This window comes from Macaca thibetana, chromosome X (genome assembly GCF_024542745.1).
Source record: "Macaca thibetana thibetana isolate TM-01 chromosome X, ASM2454274v1, whole genome shotgun sequence".
Classification (NCBI taxonomy): domain Eukaryota; kingdom Metazoa; phylum Chordata; class Mammalia; order Primates; family Cercopithecidae; genus Macaca; species Macaca thibetana.
In genome coordinates, this window is record NC_065598.1 from 82,068,077 (window position 1) to 82,095,150 (window position 27,074).

Here is a 27,074-nt window from a genome sequence, read left to right on the forward strand (position 1 = left end):
TGTATACTCTAGGAAAGAAGTATACATCATAGCATATACTACCGCCCCACCACAGTGCATGGAAAAGAGTGAGGCCTAACCTCACAAAAATAAGACAAGCAAGAAAGTTAATTCAGTGAGGGACAAGTAGGTACTACACAAGATGTGTGACAGTAGCAGCTCTGATCTTGGTACATTTACACTTGTTATAGGATCACTACACCCTGGCAGTTAAGTGCTGATTATGAAAATATCATGGAAGTCAGAAGTTTGTCTCTCAATTTGTCAGGTATTTGGGACCAGTCTACTATACCTAAGAACCTAAACTCAAAGCCAGGCACAGTGGTGTGCTTGTAGTCCCAGTTACTTGGGAGGCTAAGGCAGGAGGATCCCTTGAGCTCAGGAGTTTGAGGCTGCAGTGCACCAAGATCACACCTCTGCATAGCCATTGCACTCCAGCATGGAATTTAGGGAGACTCTGTCTCAAAATAAAACAAAATAAAATAAATAAGAAAAAAAAAATCTGAAATCATATATTCACAACTTAACACAGTTTGGAAATTATTTTCACTAACAATGGCTCATATAGTGCTAATCATGTGGCAGGTATTATCCTAAGAGCTTTGCAAATATCAATTTCCTAATTCTCATAATAACCCCATGATATAGGTACTATTCCTTTTTTATAAAGGAAGAAATTGTAAAACAGAGAGGTTAAACAGTAGGATTCTAACTCAGGAAGTCTGGCTCCAAAGTCTGTGCTCTTGACCACCACACTATGATAAATACACTTTGCAGACTTTTATAATACAAGAAGTTAAAACACAAAGTTAGGATCAAAGTTAATTATTTGTTCAATAAATGCGTGCTATTTAAAAGGGTTATTTAAGAGTTAATTTCTCCTTTAAATACACCTGAAGAATAAGATTCTATGCAGATAGGACCACAATTAAAGACTGGGATCAAGAAGTAATATTTTACATTCTAATAGGGTGAAAAGAGATTTACTTAAGAAAAATAGCCACACAGAATATTTTTCTTTTAAAAACTCCAGATGGAAAAGCAAAACATTTAAGAGATACAGCTGTTTACAAGTATGTGTGTATCTGTATGGCAAAATTTGATTTCTATGAAATAACTGAAGGATGCATATTATAAAATATACAATGTGTGACTGTACTGAATACTGTAGACAACAGTAACACAATGGTATTTGTGTATCTCAACATATCTAAACATAGAAAATGTACAGTAAAAATATAGTAATAGAATCTTATAGGAACATCATCATATATGTGGTCTATTGTTGACTGAAATATTATTATGCAGCACATGACTATAAAACTATTTGCCAAAACTTTCATACTATTTTATTATATTAAGCAAGCATGTATCTACTGCCTAATTTGGAGGGAAGGCAGAGGATGGAGCATGAAGAGATCGAGAAATAAAAAGAAGGAAGAGTAAAAGCTACATTAATTATTTCAGTCCTAATGAGAGAGCTCTTTTTACAAATTATTTCTCTAGTACATGAAAGAAAAAGTTTCTGTCTCATAATATTTAATTTCTTTTTATGGTAATTGCTAATTAAATTTTAAAAAGTCAATTCACTAAGCACCTATTATGTGCCTACAAAAGTTCTAGGCAATTAACTGTGTATGAATAAAACACAGAATTTGATAAGAAAAAATTATGGAGTACCCATTTTGTAGAAGGCAATATGCTCAGAACTATGGGAAAGATGGAGATGACTTTTATAAAGCAAATACATCTAACAACAGACGTAAATTATTAGCTAATTTAATTATATAATTAAATGTTAATACCAAATCTAGTTTGTATAAACTGACTCATCTATAATATATAAATTAATCTTTCAGTAATCACCAAAACATTCATTCTAAATACCAAGACCGCAAAGTCATGCAACTTTTATGTAATAATACTCTGCATGAGTGTGAGATAAAATTCAACACACTTTTCCTTACATCATCACATTCAAGTCTCAAAGTAGCCAAAGTTCACCTAAATAACAACATGACAAAGCTAGAATCAAAACCCAGTTCTGAGACTGATACTTCTGTAGCACATGGAAAACCTTATAAAGTTCATAAGAGGTAACAAAGATTTTATAAAAAGACTCAGTTTTTGAGTATTCCCTTCCAAAGTAGAAGGTAAACTGATGAAGAATCAGAAATAAATTGCTTTGCTGCAATTTATACAATCCCATTAATTGGATTACTTTAATCTAGAACAAAAACAAATTTACACTGGGGAATAGTAGAGAACACACGGAAACCCAGCAAGCAAAGCCTTAGATCTGGCTGCCTTTGTTTTGTTTGTTTTTGTTTTATGTTTTACTTTTTATTGAATGGCAATCTTGAATTTAGCTAGCAAATAAACACACTTCACATATTATTTCTATCACATCTGGGTAACGGTATACTGGTTCCAAAGAGATGGGTCAAGAATTGTCGTGAACAATCTTTAAAAAGTTAGTCTGTGCAATAATACTATCTTTCAGTTTAATCAAACTAAGATTTCAGCTCCAAACACTTGCCTTAATTCAAATATCAGCCTTGCCCTATTACAAGCCAACCACCTTTTATTCTAATACAAACTATTAAAATTATTTTAAGAGCTGGAGTAGTATACATATACAGCATACAGAGAAAACTGGACTGGGTGAGTTTTGTATCTACCTGTGAGGGTAATCTAGTATCTAAGTTAGTTAGCACTGAAGAGGCTATTATTAAAATGGAAAATCAGGCTGGGCACGGTGGCTCACACCTCAAGCCTGTAATCCCAGCACTTTGAGAGGCTGAGGTGGGTAGACCACGTGAGGTCAGGAGTTCGAGACCAGCATGGGCAACATGGTGAAACCCCATCTCCACTAAAAATACAAAAATTAGCAGGACGTGGTAGCGCACACCTGTAATCCCAGCTACTCGGGAGGCCAAGGCAGGAGAAAAACCCGATGCAGAGGTTGCAGTGAGTCGAGATCCTGCCACTGCACTCCAGCCTGGGAAACAGAGCAAGACTCTGTCTCAAAAAAAAAAAAAAAAAAAAAAAAAAAAAAAAAAAAGGAATTACACTGTATCCACACCATAGGAAAGGTTTAAAAATGAAGGAAATCAAACTCTATAATCTGTGTAGCCAATGTAATTCCAATATACTCATGAGAGTCACAATAATTCCTCCACAAAACATACTTAAATGTAAGTCTTAAAAGAGGTTATTCCCAAATGGGAAATATTTTTCTGTCAAAACGTAAGGAATAACGCAGGCAAGGACACAAAAGCATTCCATTGTTTTATTAACGACAATGTTCACTGATCTGTGAATAACCTGGAAAAAAATGAAGATTATTGAGTTACGTTACCAATATATCCATCCATCACCAGAGAATAGGTTTCAAAATGATGGATTATCTCACCACCCCTTTCTGTTTATCCCAAGAAACACTCTTTCCTCAAGGGAAAAACAAACAAATGATCATACAAACATAATCATGTATCATCTCCATGCTAATATAAACTATCAACTAGAGAGGAAATTGTCTTTAAAATCATATACAAATTATTCTGAAAATAAAGTATGTTGCTGTGCTTCTTTTATCCTCCAAAATTTGACAGTTTATAAGAATTCCATTCAAACAGCAACCTTCAAACTTTTGGGATAGAAGTTTTTTGTCAATCTACCACGCACTACTCTCTAATTTAGTAAAGACAGTCTCAATTGAGATAGTATATCTCAGTGGTTCCTAATCTTTTTGTGTGGGGGGGGGTTGCAGGGGGCAGTCATAGACTCCTCTGAGACACTAATAGAGACACTATGAACTTCCTTCCTAGAAAAATGTAGCACATTATACACACAATATTTGGCATGCAATTTCAGAGTATTTACCCCCTAAGTTCCTGAAACCCAAGTAACTGATTACAGACATTGAGTATCAGGTTAAGGCCTCCTGAATTTAAAGAGCTCCTCTTCATTTACTCAGCCTTCCATTGCTATTTTAAGCTGATATATGTGTTTTTTTTTTTTTTTTTTTTAAATGATGGCTGTAAGTTTGCTTATTCTATAGTTGAAGATGCCCCAAAACAAAAAAACATTGAGATTATAACCATGTGCCACATAATAATATTTCAGTGAATAATGGACCACATATATGAGGATAGTCCCATAAGATTCTAATATTGTATTTTTACTGTACCTTTCCTATGTTTAGGTATGTTTAGATACACAAATACTTATTATGTTACACAACTGCCTACAGTATTCAGTGCAGTCACATGCTGTGCAGGTTTGTGGCCTAGCAGCAAGAGGCTATATCATACAGTCTAGGCGTATAGTAGGCTGTATCATCTAGGTTTGTGTAAGAACTATGGAATCACCTAATGATGCATTTCTCAGAATGTATCCCTGTTAAGTGATGCATGAAGCTATATACTTTTTCAAATGTGTGGACTAAAAAAAGTAGAAGAAAAATATAGCAAAATATACCAAAATGTTCAGTGTGTTATTTTTAACAGGTGATGGGATTTCAGTTAATTCCTATAATAACAAAAATAATACTTATTTTCTAAAATTTCTGGATATGAGATATTTCTTCCATATCAAAGACATAATTTTGATGCTTACACCAACAAGGAAAATGATTAGGTTATGGCATACACACCCTCATACCAGACAATACAGCCATCTAAATTCCTTTAAAGTATGCATATATGTACTCATACACAGTTACCTGTACAAGCATGCAAAAGGTAGGAAGACATGTAACCAACTAAACAATGACTAAGGGTGGAATGTGAGAGAGGAGGATATGTGTATGTGCACATTATTCCCCCCATATTCTTATTCTTTTTCTAACTACTAAGATAAGGTATACAAGAATTTGCTCATCGGTGGTTACTCAGTATCTCCTATATGCTTTGGCACTTTGCTAAATAACCTTCACAAATTAGTCCATTGGTTCAAATGTCAACACATCTAAAACTGTCCTGTTCCTTAAATAAATTGTACTTTGTTCTAGATTACAGAACCAAAAAAATGAGTAAGATTCAAAGAAAGGATGCAAGAAAATTTTATTCCTCTTGCCTCTATTAGTCCATTTTCACACTGCTATAAAGAACTACCTGAGACTGGGTAATTTATGAAGAAAAGAGGTTTAACTGTCTCACAGTTCTGCAGGCTATGCAGGGAGCACGGCTGGGAGGCCTCAGGAAACTATCATGGCAGAAGGTGATGGGGAACAAGCACGTCTTACCATGATGAAGCAGGAAAGAGAGAGCAAAGGGGGAAGTGCTACACACTTTTAAACCCCAGACCTCTTACAAACTCATTCACTATCACAAGAACAGCAAGGGGGAAATGCGCCCTCATCCAATCACCTCCTACCAGGTCCCTCCCCCAACACTGGGAATTACAATTTGACATAAGATTTGAGTGGGGACACAGAGCCAAACCACATCACTGCCTTTCAACATTGAACTAGTTTGAGGGCACTTGTTAAAGAGAAAGAAAATCACACATTCATCATATTATTGTAAAGACTACAACAATTCAATATATACTGAGTTGAAGCAAACCAGTATTTTTCAAACGGGTATGGTTTTGCCTCTATAGGGCATTTGGCAATGTTTAGAGACCTTTTTGTCTGTCACAGATGGGTTGGGTGAAGGTAGTGACATTTAGTGGGTAGAAGCCAGGTATGCTGCTAACATTTTACAATGTACAAGACAGTCCTTCCCCCAACATAGAGAAAATTATCCTGGCAAAAAAATGTAAACAGTGCTGAGATTGAGAAACTCTGGTCTAAACCACGAGTCTTTGGAACAATTAAGTATCTCAAACATATATGCACCATGTTAAAGATAGGTATGATCAGACCACCGACGGCTATTAGCTTAGAGTGGAGCCCAATCTCGTTGCTCTTTTCTGAGAATGGATGGGTTAACAGTAGTCTGAGATTCCTATAACTTCAGCAAAGTAGTCAGCCTACTTTGATTAGCTTCATGTCATAACTGCTTTGGCCCCTTCTGATCATTTCTGAGTACTGACAGCATTGACACCTCTATTGCAAATTTTGGAACCCGATAAAATACATTTTCTAATTCTCTAATTGGTCCATAAGGGCACACTATCTGTCTTTAACTAGATGCTCCTTGACACTGATATCCAGGTCTATGTCATAATCTTTTTCATATACTGTACATCCACTACACCTAGAAGAGTATAATGCAGAGAACAGATGCTTTAAAAAGTTGTTGTTGAATTAAATGGAAAGAAATGAAAAAAAAATTACATTTACAACAAAGACATAGATGCTTCTTCAAAATATTTTGGTCATTTTAACTAAACCCTTTCTTTCTTGTTCATTAGAATTAGGCCCAGAGAACAATTCTTGTGATTGTTGCTTCTACAGCAGTGTTCCCTAGACCAGCAGCATGAGCAACACCTGGGAACTTGTTAAAATTTCACATTTTCATGCTCCACCCAGATCTACAAGTAAGAAACGTTGGAGATGGAGCCTAGTAATCTTAATTTCTGACACAACTGAAAGCTTGGGAAAACACTGCTCTATCATTTCCTTAACATACAATTTCCTCAGTTATACATTATCTGCTATTCATTCATTAATCCATCAAATACTTAGTGCATAACTAATATACACTAGGCATTGCATTAAGACATTCCTGTATAATCTCTTAATACTGGGGTTTTAAAAAATTATCATATTTTTTAGAAAAAAAGACTATTCAACTGAAGTTGGAAAAACCTGCCACCTATTTTTAGAAATAATTTTTTTTAGAAAACAGCCATATCCATTGTCTATGGCTACAAAAGATTTCAATGGAGACCATATGGCCTGCAATACCTAAACTATGTACAATAATATTTGTCTCTTTACGAAAAAAAAAAAAAAATCACTGATTCCTAACTTAGATTACTAAACCTGGCTAAGTCTCTAACTGCCTCATATTTGCCCTGCTGGCATTCTGTAACAGCAGTAGCAGCAGCTGCAATTGTTAAAACAATCACAGTAACAACAGTAATAGTAGTAACAGTTAACACTTATGTAGTACTTGGGCAAGCAATATTACAAGCACTTTCTTCTACATATTAGCTCATTTTAATCCTCACAACCTATGTGGTACGTACTATTATCCCCGCAGAAATGAGGAGCACAGAAAAGTCAAATAATTTGCCCAAAGATACACAGTTAATAAATAGCAGAATCAGGAGATGATCCCATCGGTCTGGCTCCAAAATATACCTTCTTATTCAGTATTCTACACTTGTTATAATATTTCTGTCCCATACGACTAAGGCATAGATATCATCTGCTTGCATGTTATATGAAGAGGTACCTATATATCATAGTACTAACAGCAACATTTTCCAACTTTTCCCCTTCCCTTAGCCCCCAACCCCCAACCCCCAACTCCAAATCTTTACATCCCAGAAGTACTCTTGTATTAACTCTTTAGGATCTCTTCTTTTTATAAGCTCTTAAGGAATGTTTATTTGAGTTTAAAAAAATAATAAAAATTCCTAACAATGTTCTCAATCCTTGTTTTTAAGTCATGGATGCCTGAGAAATGTGATGAAACTATGGACTCCTTTTATGAAGAAACATAAAACATTTTATAAATAAATTTCAAGGTCTTATGGACACTAGATTAAGAACATTTCACATATCTCAATGCAGCTCTCCTCAGCTGCAGTGCTGCAAAAGGATAGTATGTTGTGATTCAATAATCAAGCTTTACACACACACATTTGGACTAGTCAAATCTACCCATTTGACACAGGGTCAGTTTCTGCACCTATATTTAGCTATATCGCCTGGTTCTATGACAGTGTGGAAGGAAACCAATGGGGTTGGGGACATGAAAAAGATCAATGCTAACTATTCCAACTGCTACTGGGCTCCTTAGCATTAGTGCTTATCAAATGCACAAATTCAAGTGATAGGGGAAGGGAGGAGATAATTTGCTCATGGCTTGTTTTTCCTTTTACCTATATCAATTAATTAAAATATGGAAAGTTGAAATAAACTATCTAAACTGGCATTTTGTATTGGGCACAGAATTGGAATACATTTCTAGAACACTGTAAGAATGTCCCTTATTCTCTCCATTATTTTCTGGAAACTGAATATGCATCCATAATGAGAAAATACATAAGTCACAGCAAATTACAAGTTGTTAAAAGTTAAGAAATACCACAAATATAACAAGTTCCAGAAAATAACACAATATTTTTGCAGACTATGTCTTAATTTTTTTCAAAAAGGTTGTTTAAAAATTATATAATAGGTGAGTCAAGAAAAATGCATATTAGGAAATCTGGTTTCTAGCCTCAGTCTCTTTTTATCTTAACTTTGCTCATTTGTAACAATTAGACAACCAGTCAATACAATATAAAACAGTTCTATCAACTTTAATTTTTTTTGTACTGCTACCAGAATAGTAGGTAGATTTTTACAAGAAAAGAGATTAAGGAGAATACTATGGAAGAAAAAAAAATAATGTACTGTTGAAGAATTTACATCTATAATCTAACTTCAACTTGTTAAGGAAGAGGAGCAACAACATCAGGGGCAGACACTAAAATTCCATCTCAATGTTGCTCTGACTTCACATGCAGTTGAATATATAAACTCTTTAAATATTCCAACAGTATACTCCTTGGCCAATTTTAAGACTTCTCTTGGTTTTCTAATAGGTTGATCCAGGATAGGAAACATTTCTTAGATTTCTGAAAACTTTCTGAAGAAAAACACACTGGTTATTATAGAATAAAATAAGGTAGTTCCTTTGGTCTAAGAGATGCTATATCTTATGATTTATCCAAAGAGAACTAAAAAACACTCAGTAAAAGGTATTGACTTTGGATTGAAAAAGGGGATTTTTAAAAGCAGGGGGAAAAGACAAAACAATAGAAAATACCTTATAGTCTATATAAATGCACAAATTCCATGGTTATGACAAAATCACAGTAGCATGTTGTCCCATTTTAGGCATAGTTCTTTCTGTCATCACTGAATAAGTTCATTAAATGGGAGATTCCTTTTCCATTCCCTCCATGTTGCTCCTATAATTTTGAGCAAGCTGCTTAAAGATGCATATATCCATGTATATATTTGTAACTTTTGGTCTTCTCTAATTCTCTTTTTAAAAGCTGTAAGTCAGACAGCTGCTGGTGAGGCTGTAGAGAAAAGGGAAGCTTATACACTGCTGGTGGGTATGTAAATTAGCTCAGTCACTAAGAAAAGCAGTTTGGTGATTTCTCAAAGAACTTAAAACAGAACTACCATTTGACCTAGCAATCCCATTATGGGTTACATATACAAAGGAATACAAATCATTCTACCATAAAGATACATGCACCAGTATGTTCACTGCAGGACTATTTACAATAGCAAAGACATGGAATCAACCCACATGCTCATCAATGTAAGACTTGATAAGGAAAATGTGGTACATCTACACCATGGAATACTATGCAGCCATAAAAAGGAATGAGTTCAGGTCCTCTGCAGGAAGAGAAAACCAAATGCCACATGTTCTCACTTATAAGTGGGAGCTAAATGACAGGAACACACAGACACATAGAGGGAAAAAATAGATGCTGGGACTTACCTGAAGGTGCAAGATGGGAGAGGGGTGAGGACTGAAAAACTAGAAAAACTACCTATCAGGTACTATGCTTATTACCTGGCTAACAAAATAATATGTACACCAAAGACCCATGATATAGTTTACATATTTGTCCCTGTCGAAATCTCAAGTTGAATTGTAATCCCCAGTATTGGTGGTGGGGCCTGGGGGGAGGTGACTGAATCATGAGTGTGGCTTTCTCATGAACGGTTTAGCATCATCCTCTTAGTGCTGTTCTCACTATAGTGAGTTCTCATAAGACCTGGTTGTATAAAAATGTATGGCATCTCCCTCTCTCTCTTGTTCCTGCTCTTGCCATGTGATGTGCCTGCTCCACCTTCAGCTTCTGCCATAATTCTAAGTTTCCTGAGGCCTCCCCAGAAGCCAAGCAGATGACAGCACCATGCTTCCTATGGTGCTGCATCCTTCCTAAAGGCTGCAGAACTGTAAGCCAGTTAAATCTCTTACTTTTATAAATAGCCCAGTGTCAGGTATTTCTTTATAGGGGTGCAAGAACTGACTAATATAGAAAACTAGTACAGAGGAATGGGGCATTCCTATAAAGATACCTGAAAATATGGAAGTGACTTTGGAATTGCAAAATGAGCAAAGGTTGGAAGAAATTAGAGGACCCAGAAGAAGATACAAAGATGAGGGAAAGTTTAAAATTTCTCACAGACAGGATAAATGGCTCTGATCAAAATGCTGACAGTTACATGGACAATGAAGTCCAGGCTGAGGAGGACTCCGACGGAAAGGAGGAATTTATTGGGAACTGGAGCAAAGGCCACTCATGTTATGCCTAAGCAAAGACCTTGGCTGCATTCTGTTCATGTCCAGGGGATCTGTGGAAGCTTGACTTGAAAGTGATGATTTAGGGTACCTGGTTAAAGAAATTTCTAAGCAGCAAAGCATTCCATATGTGACCCGGCTGCTTCTAATAGCCTATGCTCAATGAGGGAGCAAATAAATGACTTAAGTTGGAACTTATATTTAATGGCAAAGCAGAGTGTAAAAGTTTAGAAAATTTGTAGCCTGGCCATGTGGTAGAAAAGAAAAGCCCATTTTTAGGAGAAGAATCAAAGTGAGCTTCAGAGCAATCTCTTTCTAGAGAAATGTGCGTAACTAAAAAGGAGACAAGTACTAACGGCCAAGACAATGGGAAAAAAGCTTAGAAGGCATTTCAGAGAACTTCGAGGCAGCCCCTCCCATCATAGGCCCTGTGGGCTAGAAAGAAACGTTTCAGTAGCCAGGCCCAGGGCCCTGCTTTCCTGCACAACATGCTCCCCATACCCAGGCCACTCCAGCTCCAGCCTCAGCTCAGATGAGCTCAGGTTTGGCTCTGGTCACTTCTTCAGAGGGTGCAAGCCATAAGCCTTGGTGACTAACATATTGTGTTAAGCCTCTAGGCACACAGAGTACAAGAGTGGTGGGGGCTTGGCAGCCTCCACCTGGATTTCAGAGAATATATGGGAAAGCCTGGGTGTCCAGGCAGAAACCTATTGCACAGATGGAAGCCCCACAGAGAACCTATATTAGGAAAGTACAGAGGGAAAATGTGGGGTCAGAGGCCCCATGCAGAGTCCCCACTGAGGCACTGCATAGTGGAGCTGTGGGAAGGGAGCCACAATTCTCCAGGCTCCAGAACGGCAGAGGCACAGGCAGCTTGTACCCTGCACCTGAAAAAGTCACAGGCACTCAACAACCTGAGAGAGCAGCCACAGGGGCTGAACTCTATGAAGCCACAGGGCACAGCTGCCCAAGGCCTTGGGAGCCCACTCCTTACAGGACTCACATGGGGCCTATAGCCTCCCCTTTTTTGGACAATTTCTCCCTTTTGGAATGTGTTGGGAACATACTCCCTTTGAAATGTGTATAACAGAGTGATGAGTGTAATTGGGCTAAGGAAGACTGGCCCCCAAAATGGCCATAAACAAAATCTTTGCAGCACTGTAACATGTTCATGATGGCCATAACGCCAACGCTGGAAGGTTGTAGGTTTACCGGAATGAGGGCAAGGAACACCTGGCCTGCCCAGGGCAGAAAACCGCTTAAAGGCATTCTTAAACCACAAACAATAGCATGAGCGATCTGTGCCTTAAGGGCATGTTCCTGCTGCAGATAACTAGCCAGATCCACCCCTTTATTTCAGCCCATCCCTTCCTTTCTCATAAGGGATACTTCTAGTTAATCAAGTATCTATAGAAACAATGCTAATGACTGGCTTGCTGTTAATAAATATGTGGGTAAATCTCTGTTCAGGGCTCTCAGCTTTGAAGGCTGTGAGACCCCTGATTTCCCACATCACACCTCTATATTTCTGCGTGTGTGCCTTTAGTTCCTCTAGCGCTGCTGGGTTAGGGTCTCCCCGACCAAGTTGGTCTCGGTAGAAATGTTTACCCAATACTTAAACCCCCATTGTATCTTGGAAGTAAATAACTTGTTTTGATTTTATAGGCCCAGAGGTGGAAGGAACTCATTTCCAGAAAAGAATTTGAATTTGGGACTTGCGAATTTTGAGTTAATGCTGGAATAAGATTTTGGTGGGGATTACTGAAAAGGGATGCTTGTATTTTGAAATGTGATAAGAAAATGAGATTTGGGAAGGGCCAGGGACAGAATAAGTTTGTATGTTTGTCCCTGCCCAAATATCAGTGAATTGCAGTTTCCAGTACTGGAAGTGTGAAGCCTATTTGGAGGTGATTGTATCACGGAGGTGAATTTCTCATGAATGGTTAAACACCACCACCTTGGTGCTGCCCTCATGATAATGAGTGAGTTCTCATGAGTTATGGCTGTTTAAAAGTGTGTGGCAACTCCTCGTATCTTGTTCCTGCTCTGGTCATGTGACATGTCTGCTGCCCTTTCTCCTTCCACCATGATTGTAAGCTTCCTAAGGCCTTCCCAGAAGTTGAGCAGATGCCAGTACCATGCTCCCTGTAAATCCTGCAGAACCATGAGTCAGTTATACCTCTTTTCTTTATAAATTACCCAGTCTCAGGTATTTCTTTATAGCAATGCAAGAATGGCCTACTACACACAGCGACATGCAATTTATCTATAGCACAAACCTGCACATCTACCCCTGAAACTAAAAGTTAAAAATAAATAAATAAAAGCTATAAGTTAGAGATCAGCTTGTGTTACACGATTTCCTATAAATCTCACATCTTCAATTTTCCACATACAATACTCAGGAAAATTTCATCTGACGTTGAACAATTGGTAAAAAAGTGTTTGGTGGTGATAATTTACATGATTTATTTATATACATAAATTTATCACATGCTAAAAGTGAAACATACTCATCCTTCATCTTTTAACAATTCTACCACATTAAAGGAAAAAATTAGATCAAATCTAGGACACAGAATAATGAAAAACTGAATCATATAGAAGGTTGACAGTTAAATGCCCTCTTTTAACAAAATTAAGTAACAATCTCTGGGCAGTTCACATCTACATATAAAAAATGTAAAAGTTGTTCCCACTGACACTGCTCCAATTAACAGGTTATAAATACATGATGTAGTATATAAAACTTATTCCGAACTAGAATGTAGTTATAAAGGCTACTATGTTACCAACCACACAGATAACCAAATATGTCAGTTAGGGCTTAAAAAGGGCTTCTGTTTGGAAGATATATTGTGAGAGTAAAGTCTATAAACTGCATATATATCCTGTGCAATGTGCCAGAAAACTTATCAACCAATTAATTTACATTAGGGAAAACTGTAAAGCTTGCTAGACTAGAAAAATATATAGATTTTAATGACTTTTCTTCCAATATGTTCCAATTATTATATCCCGACATATTAATGGATACTAGGTAGCAACATAAATATGTTTCATTTTCTTTACCAAAAAATAATCTACCTATTTAAATTGATAAAAGCCTCAAAGGACATTTATTCATGAAAGTTATCTCTAGTAGTTAAAATGTCACATGCGGAAATCATTTAGAATGCAAGGAAATGACTTCCAAATGTCTTTGAATCCTTCACATAAATATGCATGCATACCATTTATAATAGTAGCCTTGATGAGAACATGCTGTAACTGGCTTTGAGAAATGCTTAAGAGGCTTATATTAAAACAGAATATAGAATGGTGGTTAGAAATCACAGAACAGGTGACACCTTATTCTGATAACCTGGTGATAAAATGTGTAGGCTATGATGTATAGATGGTGATAGTGTTACTACTTTAGGATAAAAATAAAACAATATTTATATGGAATTATAAAGCATTATGGAGAGAATCTAATATAAAATTAAAAGTTAATTATCTGCAGGTCAAGGAAATGCATGTTTATTATAATTCACAGACAGTCTCATGTATATAAAATATAAGAACTCAAGAGAATTACCCAGAAGTTTAATATATTTAGTCCCAAAGTGCTGGGATTACAGGCATGAGCCACCACGCCTGGCAGGATAAGGTATAATTTTTATAAAAAGCATTCAATCTGAGCCACATGTAGGCTCTGCAGAGAATAAAAATATATGTAAGGCTGACAAATCTCAGCCTTAAGGTTACAACCATCTTTGGAGAAAAATGCTTTCTTTGTCTAAGATTCAATACATAAGATCACATTCTGAAATTTTATATCTGTACACGACAAACAAAACTTGTAAATGTCTTTTCCCTTCAAAGAAATAAACAAAAACAAAATGAATTTTTTAATGTATTAATTAGAAATAGAGGGATTTAGTGGAAAAAAAGATAAATAGGGCTAAACATTCCATTTTTGTAAAACACTAGTAACAAGGTCAGTGAGCTTAGATCACTTCCCAGTGATCTGTTCATTCTGTTTCTGTTCCTTATCCTAAGCTGCAGAGGAGTGAGTAGCAAGTGGCAACATGAGAGAAAACATGGTGCGTCTCCTTTGAATCAGGCAATGACACAGGAAGAGGGGAAGAGTAACTAAGAAAACCATAGAACTCCCCCCGCTTGTATTAAGTTGATAGAAGGACCTTTGGTTCCTGCGGGACATGGCACTCCCCATTTATTCCTACTTTGACGATCAGAAGACGAAGAGCTTGTCTAGAAATACACAGATCTATCATATTTGGAAATAAATTACTTCCAAATTTATAATGTTGCCACCTAAAGTCATAAAATCACATATCTAGGAAATGTAAATTTGAGAATATCTATTTCCAGTGGTAAACTAAACTAGATACTGTGAAGAGACTTCCTGTTAATACCAAAACTAGGTCTTGGATGAAATAATTGTTATGAACCAATGACACTGAAGGAAGGGGAACGTCCATGGGAAACACCGATCTCCATGTACATACAATACAAACCCTAACCTGAAATAAAAGCTTTGAGCAATAAACACTGAAATTAAAAACAACAACAACAACAACAAAACCTTGTGACGGTATCACTATGTGGAGGTTGTATTGCATTATTAAGTGAGGTCCCCCAAAGGGAACTAAAATGATCCTAATTCTGTAGTGCCTTCAGGATGAGGCAAACACAAATAATCCCTGAAGAAGGGCATTCGCAATTTGGGTACCCAGATTAAAATCAATCAAATATAAACTCTCAGCTAAGGAAAAGCATTGCACACACAAGCAAAATCATTGAGATGAATCAATAGAAACAATACATGGCAATATTATGCTGTTATGAAGTTTAAATATTAGAGTTATCAGAAAGAAAATGTAAAATATCTCTATATGAAATGACTAAACAAATAGAATAAATAATTTCAAAAAAATGAACAAGTAAAAAAATATCAAGAATGACAAGGAAGATGGTGAGTAGAAGTTCTGAAAATGAAATATAATATTGAAGAAAGAAAATGAATGGGTTACAGGTGAAGAGAATTAATACACTGGAATACAGATCTTAATTATGTACCCAGAATACAGCCAGAAAGACAGGAAGATAGCAAATATGAAAAAGAGATTGAGAGATATAGAAGAGTAAATGCTAAGTTCTAAAACATACCTACTTAGGGTTACAAAAAGGTGAGAAGAGAAAAGAAAGAAAAAACAATACTTATCAAGATATTGGCTGATAAATTTCCAAAACAATAAACAACATAAATTTACAGACAGAAAAAGCACAATGTATTTGGTTGAACCACAGGACAATGTAGGTCTAAAATCGTTGAATAATGTTAATTTCATATGGTTCAACCTATACTAAGCAAGATAAATACAAAGAAATCAACACCTAATATTCACTGTAGTAAAAATACAGAATACAAAAGCAAACTATATTAAAAAACAATATAAGAGAAAAAAGATATCTTTGTAACTTGTCATAATAAAGAAATGACAAAGTAGGCTGACATTGAACTTTTCAGCAGCAAAGGTGGAACATAAATGATGATGGAACAAAATTTTGAAGTATTGAGAAAAAAAAAAGTCAGCCTAGCATTGTTTACTTAGTAAACTTCCACTCAAGACAAAAAAGAAGAAAAAGTTATTTTCAGATACAACTAGGAAGCATTTGCCACCAATGGATGTAAACTGGAGGAATTATTCTTAAATGCTTATATTAGAAAATATTTAAAAGATAAATACTTAATTCATGGAATTTCAGCCTAATAATTGCCAAGGGCAGGGGAGGGGAGAGATGATCTAAATAAAATCCAAAGAAAGCAAAATAAAGGAGATAATAAAGAGCAGAAAATAATGAATTAGGACACAAAGTTACAACTGAATAAAAAAAATCCCAAATTTGATACCTGAAAAACAGAGAGGTCGTAAAACTTACCCAAAGTTACATGGCTAATAAACAGAAAAGTCAGGACTTAAATCTAGGCAGTCTTGTCTCCATACTTCAGGTATACTATATGACCTCCCCAAAAAGGCTAAGCATAAAAAAAAAAAGATTGCTCTATTTGACTGTATTAATCTTCATGACCTTTATGTATCATAAAAACCGTAAGATAAAATACATCCAACACATATAACTGAAAAAAGATCACTAATCAGGATATATTTTAAAACTCCTACAAATCAATAAGAAAAAGACAACAACCGAATAGACAAACGGTCGAAGGTCAACAAGAGGGTGGAGCAAGATGGTCAAATAGAAGAAGTCTCTAGTGATCATCCCTCCCACAGGAACTCCAAATTTTAACAACTAACTACACACAAAAAAAGCACCGTCATAAGAAGCAAAAATCAGGTAAGCAATCACAGTACCAGGTGGCAACTCCCTATCACTGAAGGAGGCACTGAAGACAGTCTTGAATCGTCAACACCACCCCTCCCCAATTCCACGGCAGTGGCCATGCGGCATGGAGAGAGAAATCTATGCATTTGAGGGAGCGAGAGCATAGCAACTGGGGGATGTAGCATTGAACCCGGTGCTGCCCTGTCAGTGGAGAGCAAAGTTATGCTGGGCTCAGTTGGCACTGAGACAGCATTTGGACCAGCCCTAGCAAGAGAGAAATGGCCCATCCCAGCAGCTGGAGCTCCAGCGTCTCAGCAAGTCTTGCCACTTTGGGCTAAGGTGCTCTGGAGTTCTAGGTATACTTGAAAGGCAGGCTAGGACATAAAGACTGTAATTCTTAGGTAAGTGCTAATGCTGGGCTGGGCTTAGAGCCCATGGACTAGGGCAGCACATGGCCTAAGGAGAAACCAGCCTGAGCAGCTAAGGGACTGCTTCTGCCACCCCTCCCCAACCCCGAGGCCATGCAGCTCACAGCAATGAAGGTGACAAATTCCTTCTGCTTGAGAAGAGGAGAGCAAAGATTACAAGGACTTTGCCTTTCGTCTTGGATAGCAGCTCGGCCACAATAAGATAGGACACGAGGTAGAGTCATGAGGCTACCATTCTAGACTCTAATAACTCCCAGAAAACATTTCTAGACATACCATGGACCATAAGAGAACCTGTCACCTTGAAAGGAAGGACCCAATCCTGGCAGGGCTCATCTACTGCTAGTTAAAAGCCCTTGGCTACAAAATAACCAACAGTAATACCCAGGTAGTATGCTGTGAGATTCTGAGACATGCTGGTTTCAGGTGAGACCTGGTACATTCCCAGCTGTGGTGTCTATGGCAAAAGACTTCTGCTGGAGCAAAGCAGAGAGAAAAGTAAAGGGGACTTTGTGTTGTGTGTTAAACACCAACTCAGCCACAGGGGTGCAGAGCACCAAGCAGGGTCTTGGGGACCCAAGTCGAGGCCTAGGCTCTTAGAAAGCCTTTCTGGACCTACCCTCGACCAGAGGGGAGCCCACTGCCATGAAGGGTAAGGCCGAAGCCTGGAAGCATTCAACACAAGCTTACTGAAGAGCACTTGGGGTTTAAGTGAACATCAGGCGTGGCCTGGCAGAACTCCCAGTGGGCCAGTGGCTGTGGTGGCCACTGGGAGAGGCTGGGAGAAGTCAAATTATCCCTGTTTGCAGATGATATAATTTTATATTTGGAGAAACCTAAAGACCCCATCAAAAAACTATTAGACTGAAAATTCAGTAAAGTTGCAGGGTATAAAATCAACATACAAAAATTAGTAGAATTTCTATATGTCAACACTGAAAAATCCGAAAAAGAAACTTTAAAAAGTAATCTCAATTAGAATAACCACAAATGCAATTAAATACCTAGGAATTAATTAAAGAAGTGTACAATCCCTACAATGAAATCTAGAAAACACTGATGAAAGATATTGAAGAGGACACAAAGAAATGGAAAACTATTCCATGTTCATGGACTGGAAGAATCGATATTGTTAAAATGTCCATACTATGCTAAGCAATCTAGAGATTTAATGAAATCTGTATAAAAATACCAATGGCGTTCTTCAGAGAAATGAAAACATCCTAAAATGTATATGGAGCCACGAAATACCCAGAATAGCCAAAGCTATCCTGAGCAAAAAGAACATAACTGGACGAATCACATTATCTTACTTCAAATTATACTACAGAGCTATAGTCACCAAAACAGCATGATACTGGCATAAAAACAGACACATAAACCAAAAAGCAGAATAGACAACCCAGAAACAAATCCACACACCTACAGTGAACTCATTTTTGACAAAGGTGTCAAGAATATACACTGAGTAAAAGACAGTCTTTTCCATGAAGGGTGTTGGGATAACTGGATATCCGTATGAAGAAAAATGAAACTAGACCCCTATCTTTTGCCGTATATAAAAAGCAAATCAAAATGGATTAAAGAATTAAATCTAATGCTGCAAACTATAAAATTACTACAAGAAAACATTCGAGAAAACCTCTAAGACACTGGTCTGGGCAAAGATTTCTTGAACAATGCCCCACAAGCACAGGCAACTAAAGCAAAAATTGACAAATGGGAACACATGAAGTTAAAAAGTTTCTGCACAGCAAAAGAAACCATCAACAAAGTGAAAAGACAACCCATATAATGAAAGAGAATATTTGCAAACTACCCATCTGACAAGGAATTAATGACCAGAATATATAAGTAGCTCAAACAATTCTACGGTAAAAAAATATAGTATGACTAAAAAATGGGCAAAAGATCTGAAACATTTTTCAAAAGAAGACATACAAATGGCAAGGAGACATATAAAAAGATGCTCAACATCACTGATCATCACAGAAATGCACATCAAAACTACAATGAGATATTTTATTGCCCCAGTTAAAATAACTTTTATTCAAAAGAAAGGCACTAGCAAATACTGGCAGAGATATGGAGAAAAGGGAACCCTTGAACACTGCGGGTGGGAGTGTAAATTACTACAACCACTGTGGAGAACAGTTTGGAAGTTCCTCAGAAAAGCAAAACTAGAGCTACCATACGATCCAGCAATCCCACTGCTAGGTATATAACCAAAAGAAAGGAAATCAGTGTATCAAAGGGATATCTACACACCACATTTATTGCAGCATTGTTCACAATAACCAAGATTTGGAAGCAACCTAAGTGCCCAGCAACAGATAAATGGATAAAGAAAATGTAGTGCAGTTACACCATGGAGTAATATTCAGCCATAAAAAGAATGAGATCCTGGCTGGGCGCGGTGGCTCACGCCTGTAATACCACCGCTTTGGGAGACGGGTGGATCACGAAGTCAGGAGTTCACGACCAGGCTGGCCAAGATGCTGAAACCCCATCTCTACTAAAAATACAAAAATTAGCCAGGCGTGGTGGCACACCTGTAATCCCAGCTACTCAGGAGGCTGAGGCAGGAGAATCACTTGAACTCAGGTGGCAGAGGTTGCAGTGAGCCGAGATCGCACCACTGCACGCCATCCTGGGTGACAGAGCAAGACTCCATCTCAAAAAAAAAAAAAAAAAAAAAGAATGAGATCCTGACATTTGCAACAATGTAGATGAAACTGAAGGTCATTACATTAAGTGAAATAAGCCAGCCACAGAAAGACAAACAATGCATAGCCTCACTTATTTGTGGGAGCTAAAAATTAAAACAATTAAACATACGGAGACAGAGAGTAGAAGGATGGTTATCAGAGCCTGGGGAGGGTTTTGAGGGGGCAGCGGTTAAGTGGGAATGGTCAATAGGTACAAAACGTAGTTAGAAAGAATGAATAAAATCTAGTATTTGATATCACAACAGAGTGACTACAGTCAATAATGATTTAATTGTACATGTTAAAATAAAGAGTATAATTGGATTGTTTTCAACACAAAGGATAAATGCTTGAGGGGATGGATACTCCATTTACCATGATGGATTACACTTTGCATGCCTGTATTAAAGTACCCCACAAACTTATATGCCTCCTATGTGCCCACAAAAAATAAAAATTTTTTAAAAAATGTGTAAAACAAACAAAAAAAGACACAACAAGTATTTCCTGAAGATAAAACATGAATGGCCAGTAAACACATGAGAAGAGGCGCAACTTCACAGCTAATTAGGGAAATGAAAAATAAAAATCCAATGCAATGATAATTTATATGAGTTAGATTGACAAAAAAATTTTAAATACTGGCAAACATGAAAAGCTTTGGGTATTCTTATGTACTGCTAAAAGGTTATAATTGGTACAGCCCTCTAGAGAAATAACTGAACACGATGTTGTAAAGCGTTGACATTCGTGTATCTCATGACTTGGAAATTCCACTCCTAGATATGTTTCCAAGAGAAATTATTGAATATATATAACTTGAAATATTCACAAGGGTGTTAACTGCAGAAAAACTGAAAACATCCTGTGTTACATCAACAGAAAAATGAAAAAGTAGACTGTGGTATATTCACAATAAAATATTATGTAGCAATAAAAATTAACTAAAATTATATGCAATGACAATACTTTCCATCACGCTATTGAGTGGAAAAAGGAACTTATAGTATTTTTATAAAGCTCAAAAACAGGCCACACTGAATATATCACTTAGGTGGGTAGATAGCCAGGTAAATCAATTATAAAAAAAAAAATAAAGTATATATTTGCATGTACTAAATCTTGAATAAATCTCATTTTTGCGTTCCTAATTCTCACCTGTTATTTAAGTATCACCTTTAGAAGGGACAAGAAAACCAATGGCAAACTTACCTGCAGAAACACTGGGGGAGTTCTCCTTGGCCATACAAAGGAAACAAAAATGGAGTGTTGCCATATCGCCCAAGACAGTGAAGAAAGTTTCTGGTAGCTTTGAGACCATCTATGGTACTGCTGGCTGTCTCTGATGTCATTGCAATTGAATGCAGGACAATATATTGGAGGTTGGGGGTTAATTTTTGAGTTTTTAAATATTCATAAAATGTAATATCTTCATATCCTATGAAAAGATGAAATTTTATCACTTAAAATCAGAACCAAACTTCTATTTAAAAGCACCCCACAAAAAGGAGATGAAGTGTGTTTCAAAGACCTCAAAAAGGACGTAGGTGGTATTACATTTTGGACACTGATGGTTGATCTTAGAAAAAAGTGGAAACAATCTCGCTCTCCAATTTGGAGTAATGGCACAATTTTTAAGCTTTATATGATTGAGCATTTCATGCATTTAAAAAAATGGAAAATATTAAATAACTCAATGGGTTACCATATTTGGCAATAATCTCACTTTATTGTCATGAAACCTGCAGGATAATGCCAATAATGGTACTGAAAATATTAAACAACTATGACAACATGGGAATGTATTTATTTAAGATGATAAATACTTCTCACTAATAATCAGAAAATAAACTAAAAAATAATGAAATGAATTTCTGTGTGGCTACTAGAATCAGTCTTACGGCCACATAATCACATCAAAACATATGGGACCCCTAAAAGTTACTCCTTTAAACCAAGAACAGAATATAATGTAAATGGACTGTCAGTGGTGGGAAATACCATGCCAAGATAAAAGACAAAAACTTTACGGAAATAATTTACATAAATAAAAAGTATAAAAATTTACTGAGAGAACTGAATTTTATACAGCCACTGTGGATAACATGACAGATCCTAGTAGACTTGAAGCTTTAAGAGCAAGGATTAGACTTTCATTATTTCGCAGAGGAAAAAAACTATCACTGCACTTCTCATTGTAACTTTATAAATAAATTATCAATAGTATATTCCAATTTTGGATAACATTTTCAGACCAATGGACTTAAAGTATACAGCTCTGATATTAAAATGGCATATTCAATTTTGAACAGACTGTGAAGTAACTGGCCCCAGATCACACAATGAAATAGGTCAAAGCCAAGAATAGAAACCGTGCCTTTTCTGAATCCAGTATTTTTCCCCATATACCATATAGCCTTTTTTTTTTTTCCCAAACAAAATAGTTCAAGATTCTAGGCAAAAGCAATCCTGGAAAATGGCAAAATATATAGTATTTTTACTTATGAGAAAAAATAATGGAATCATGAAATGGGATTATTATCTACGAAGAGCCAGTTGACAGTAGTATTTAAATAATAAGAATAAAAATTAAAATCTAGCATGCCACTTCAGCAATAGTCAAAATATCTGCACTGTAGCCACATGGGGCTATGGAGCCCTTGAAATATAGCTAATGAGACTGAGAAACTGAATTTTTTATTTTATTCATTTTAATTAATTTAAATTTAAATAGCTACATGTTACTAATGGCTAATCTATTGATAGTACAGAGTTAGAATGCATTTTAAAACAGTAATAAGTGGCTCACTAAATCAGAGCAAGCATATTAAAATAGTAAGAAATGTCAAATAATTGGAGAACACAACTTAATGAAAAACATACCTTTATATTCATCAGGATATTTCTCATATTCCATACAAAATGTAAGAAATTTCATTAGCATTCGCTTTTCTACCATAGTAAGTTGTTTGCTATTAAAGACATCTGCTCTGGAACAAGGAACCTGAAAAATATTACAATTTTAAGTTAAGAAACTGCTTCCTAACGACATAAGTATTTCAAATTACACTTTTTTCCCCTTTACATATAACAGGATTATCATTTCCATTCTAGTCAGGCTTTTTCACATCACCTTCCATCAGTATTAATGGCATCTCTGCTAACTTCAGGGCTAACTGTGAGCTTTCTTACTTAATTCTGCCAAGTTACTCCTCATGCCATTAAAAAACCAATGGCATGTCATCCTAACAGAGAAAAATTTAGCAGTGCTATCTAAAACAAACACTGTGGTTCTCCCCATGTATATGTTAGTACATTATTATGCCTTTTCTCCAATTAATCTGCCTTTTGTGAGTTGATTTTTCAGTAAAACTTCAGAGGCTTAAGAGGGAGTGTTTCCCTTGGCCCCTACAGTTTTGGTGCTGTAAGCAGGATAGCAAAGCTCTGCTCTTCTGGAAGCTGTAGTGAAGAACCCAGGATCTCATCAGCTGTCATAAGGGTAAGAATTTTTTCCAAACCAGGCTCTGGGCCTCCTTCTCTGTGTGGAATCTGATCAAGTGGACAGGAAGACTCACCATTTCTTTCTTTTCCCTCTCCAAAATCTTGATTAATGGGAGAAAAGGATTTATGTGACTACTAGTCTTGGGTATAGTGACTCTGGTATGCTTTTTGGTATTTTGTGTGCTTTTTGGTACCAACACCAAGCTGCAGAGTAAGTCATGAGAAAATTAGCACTAGAAATTTTAATTAAGCATTTACATTTGTAAATCACTATGCAGGATTGGAATTTACTGCTTTATGAGGAAAATAACAATCTTATTTGCTTATCTTTCCAAAACAAACCATAATAACTTAAGCTGATGCCCAGTTATAATTCCTGATCAGCACAGTACCTGTTCCACTCGTCCTTCTCGAAATGCAAGAATCCTGGTAATATTTTTAAACTCTGCATATCGACTGACATTAGATTTGATGAGAAGATCAATTAGTAATCCTCGAGAATACAGCAGCTGTACAAAGTAAATATTTTAGAAGATAAAAGGTGAAATACTAGAAAAATTGGAAAAACAATAAAGATACATAATTTTGTTATATTTTTGATTATTTGTAGAAAGAGTCATATCTATAAATATTATAATACATAACACAATCTATTACAGGTTCAGAATTGATTAGCTGAAATTCAAAATCCAAAAAACTTTGCAATCCATAAGTTTTTTCATAACTTGTTTAGCAGCAAAACCTGATCTATACTGATAAGGCACTCTGGCTTTGTCCCAATTAACATAAATATTCATATATTTCATTGCAGAAATAATGTGTTTAGTTAAGAGTGCGTCCTCAGACCCTGCTAATCATAGAATATATCAGCATATGTACTTCATTACTTTCTAAAATATGTACTTTTTTAATCTTAATGACAGAACACACCAGGCCCTAAGGGTTTTGGATAAGAATCTATAATCTTACATAAAGCCAGGTAGTCATAAGAAGAAATCAGTCCAGTGAACCTCCCCACCCCATCAAAAAAGAAAAAAATATTTGTGATGCATTTACACTGAAAGAGTCAAATTATAAGGTCCCTCTGTAATTCTAGAAGTCTGGGTTTATTTGAGATACGCTTTTCTCAAAAAGTGAAGATGATGGTTATTGCTGGCACGTATGGGAGAAATTGATTTAATTTTCAACATCTCATAAGTAATATCAGAGAGATAAAATCAATACTGTAAGCAGTATTGTCTAGCATGTTAACCATATGGTTAAATGCAACAGATTTGACTATTTCCTATATTAAGATACTCTTAAATAATGCCTACAACTCAATAAATATTAAAAATGAATTTTACATCTATAATAAGTAAATGGGAAAATTAGCTTTACTATACAAAGAAAAAGGAATCTCAAAAATCAACCTAAACCATTAGTCTGAGCAACTAATAAGTCAGTAAAGACTACCAGTAAATCAATACCATTCAAGTAAAATTTTATATAGTTCAGCATTCTGCAAAATAAAATTGACATCACTTTTTTGAAACTAATCTGATTATCCTGATTAAATATGGCATGTTACTTCATTACCCTCTTCCTAACACACTACATAACTGAAAGAACCCATGCTTTAAAGAATATATTGCCAATTCTTAACTCTACAATAGTAATAAAAAAGTTACTTCAAAAACCTCATTTGTTTAAAAAGATACACATTTGAGATTCAAGGATCCCTGAATAGCCATAATAATTTCGTAAACATTAAGATATAAAACATGAAAATGCATTTTTATTTAATAAGATCCAATAAAGCTTAAGGTTTAATGCCAGTTTGAAAAATAATGCATTTAAGATATCACAGAAGAACAAAAACAAATTTCAATTAAAATTATACTAGATTTTTGTTTCTGAAGCTCAGAAATAATAAATGTGTACCATATTCAAATCTAAGCCTCTTTTTTCTTTTTTTTTGAGACAGAGTCTCACTCTGTTGCCCAGGCTTGAGTACAGTGGCTCAATCTCAGCTCACTGCAAATTCCGTCTCCCAGGTTCAAGTGATTCTCCTGCCTCAGCCTCCCGAGTAGCTGGGATTACAGGCATGCACCACCAAGCCTAGCTAATTTTTTGTATTTTTAGTAGAATACGGGGTTTCACCATGTTGGTCAGGCTGATCTCGAACTCCTGACCTTATGTGATCTGCCTGCTTTGGCCTCCCAAAGTGCTGGGATTACAGGCCTGAGCCATCACGCTCAGCCTAAGCCTCTTTTTCACTACCCTCTAGGTGATCTACCACAGTGATGAGGGGCTAAAGAGCAGTGCAATTTGATTACAATAATGGAAATTAGATTTAATAATTAACAATTTTTCCTTCACTTAGCATGTTGGTTCCATAATTACTAAGAGTATGTACTTACTTAGAAATAAGCTTTCATTTTAAGAACTTCATCTCTGATCTTCTCTATTAGGCTGAGCAGTATGACACTATACATATTTTATTTAACCTACCTTGAGCTATTACTTTTTAAAAGGCTATATACATGAATGTGTACTGTCAACTGTAAAACCCCACAGTATTTGCACAGTATTTGTTAATTATATCACCATGTCTTTGAGGTTGAACGCATATAGAAATGTCAAGTAGTTTGGAGATACTGCGTTGGACTTTAGAAAAGAGGTCTTTGGACGAGTGCGGTGGCTCACACCTGTAATCCCAGCACTTTGGAAGGCCAGGGCGGGTGGATCATGAGGTCAAGAGATCGAGACCATCCTAGCCTACATGGTGAAACTCCGTCTCTACTAAAAATACAAAAATTAGCCGGACATAGTGGTGCGCGCCTGTAGTCCTAGCTACTCAGGAGGCTGAGGCAGGAGAATCATTTGAACCCCGGAGGTGGAGGTTGCAGTGAGCTGAGATTGCGCCACTGCACTCCAGCCTGGCAACAGAGCAAGACTCGGTCTCAAAAAAATTAAAAAAAGAAAAAAAAGAAAAGAGGTAGGGCTTTAAGATAGATATTTGGCAATCATCCAAAACTTAGATGCTTATTAACTGCAATTATTAGAACAGATGAAATTTCCAAGGAGTGACCAACTGCCCCAATAACATGGAATATATTGCTTTCCATCTAGTATGCACTGAATATGTATTAAACGACTTACATTTTAAAAACGGACAATTAATCTCCTGTATTACTAGGGTTATATGTGAGTAAGATACTTCTGGTTTTGAAAATGAGTACATTAAATGATTATTAGTTATTTTATAGAATGTATGAACCCATGAAACTCTGCAGGACGCAGTCCCAACTGGCTAGCCCACTGCCTCTAGACATGTTTGGTTTTTACTTACCATAAGAGAACTGGTTATTACTAACCATTTAAACTGATGAAAATACCCAGAAGTCTCCTTCAGAGTATCTTCAAATGTGTCAACTTCTAATTCAATTATCTTTTTCTTCCCATAACCAGCATTCATTTTCTTATACAACTGAATAATTTTGTACACCAATTCCTACAATTGAAACAGTCCCATCTTCTACCATTTCCCTTTGCGAGATACATACTAAATTTCAGCTAACACAAAAGTTACAGACTTTCAAGAAATAGCCTTGATTCTTAACCACATTTATATAATCATTTATTTAGGTAAAACATTACAA

At 36.2% G+C, this 27,074-nt stretch overlaps 1 protein-coding gene across 3 annotated transcripts in view; it reads right to left on the bottom strand.

The window, feature by feature from the left end:
• The window catches only part of CHM (CHM Rab escort protein), a 190,924-nt gene that overhangs the window by 72,339 nt on the left and 91,511 nt on the right, over window positions 1-27,074 (bottom strand). For all 3 annotated transcript variants that reach the window (XM_050776351.1, XM_050776352.1, XM_050776353.1), the window contains exons 6-8: window positions 23,823-23,939; window positions 22,813-22,933; window positions 21,142-21,367 (exon numbers count right to left, since the gene is read on the bottom strand). In XM_050776351.1, coding sequence (XP_050632308.1) covers window positions 21,142-21,367; window positions 22,813-22,933; window positions 23,823-23,939 — 464 coding nt within the window. The remainder of the gene's footprint in view (window positions 1-21,141; window positions 21,368-22,812; window positions 22,934-23,822; window positions 23,940-27,074) is intronic.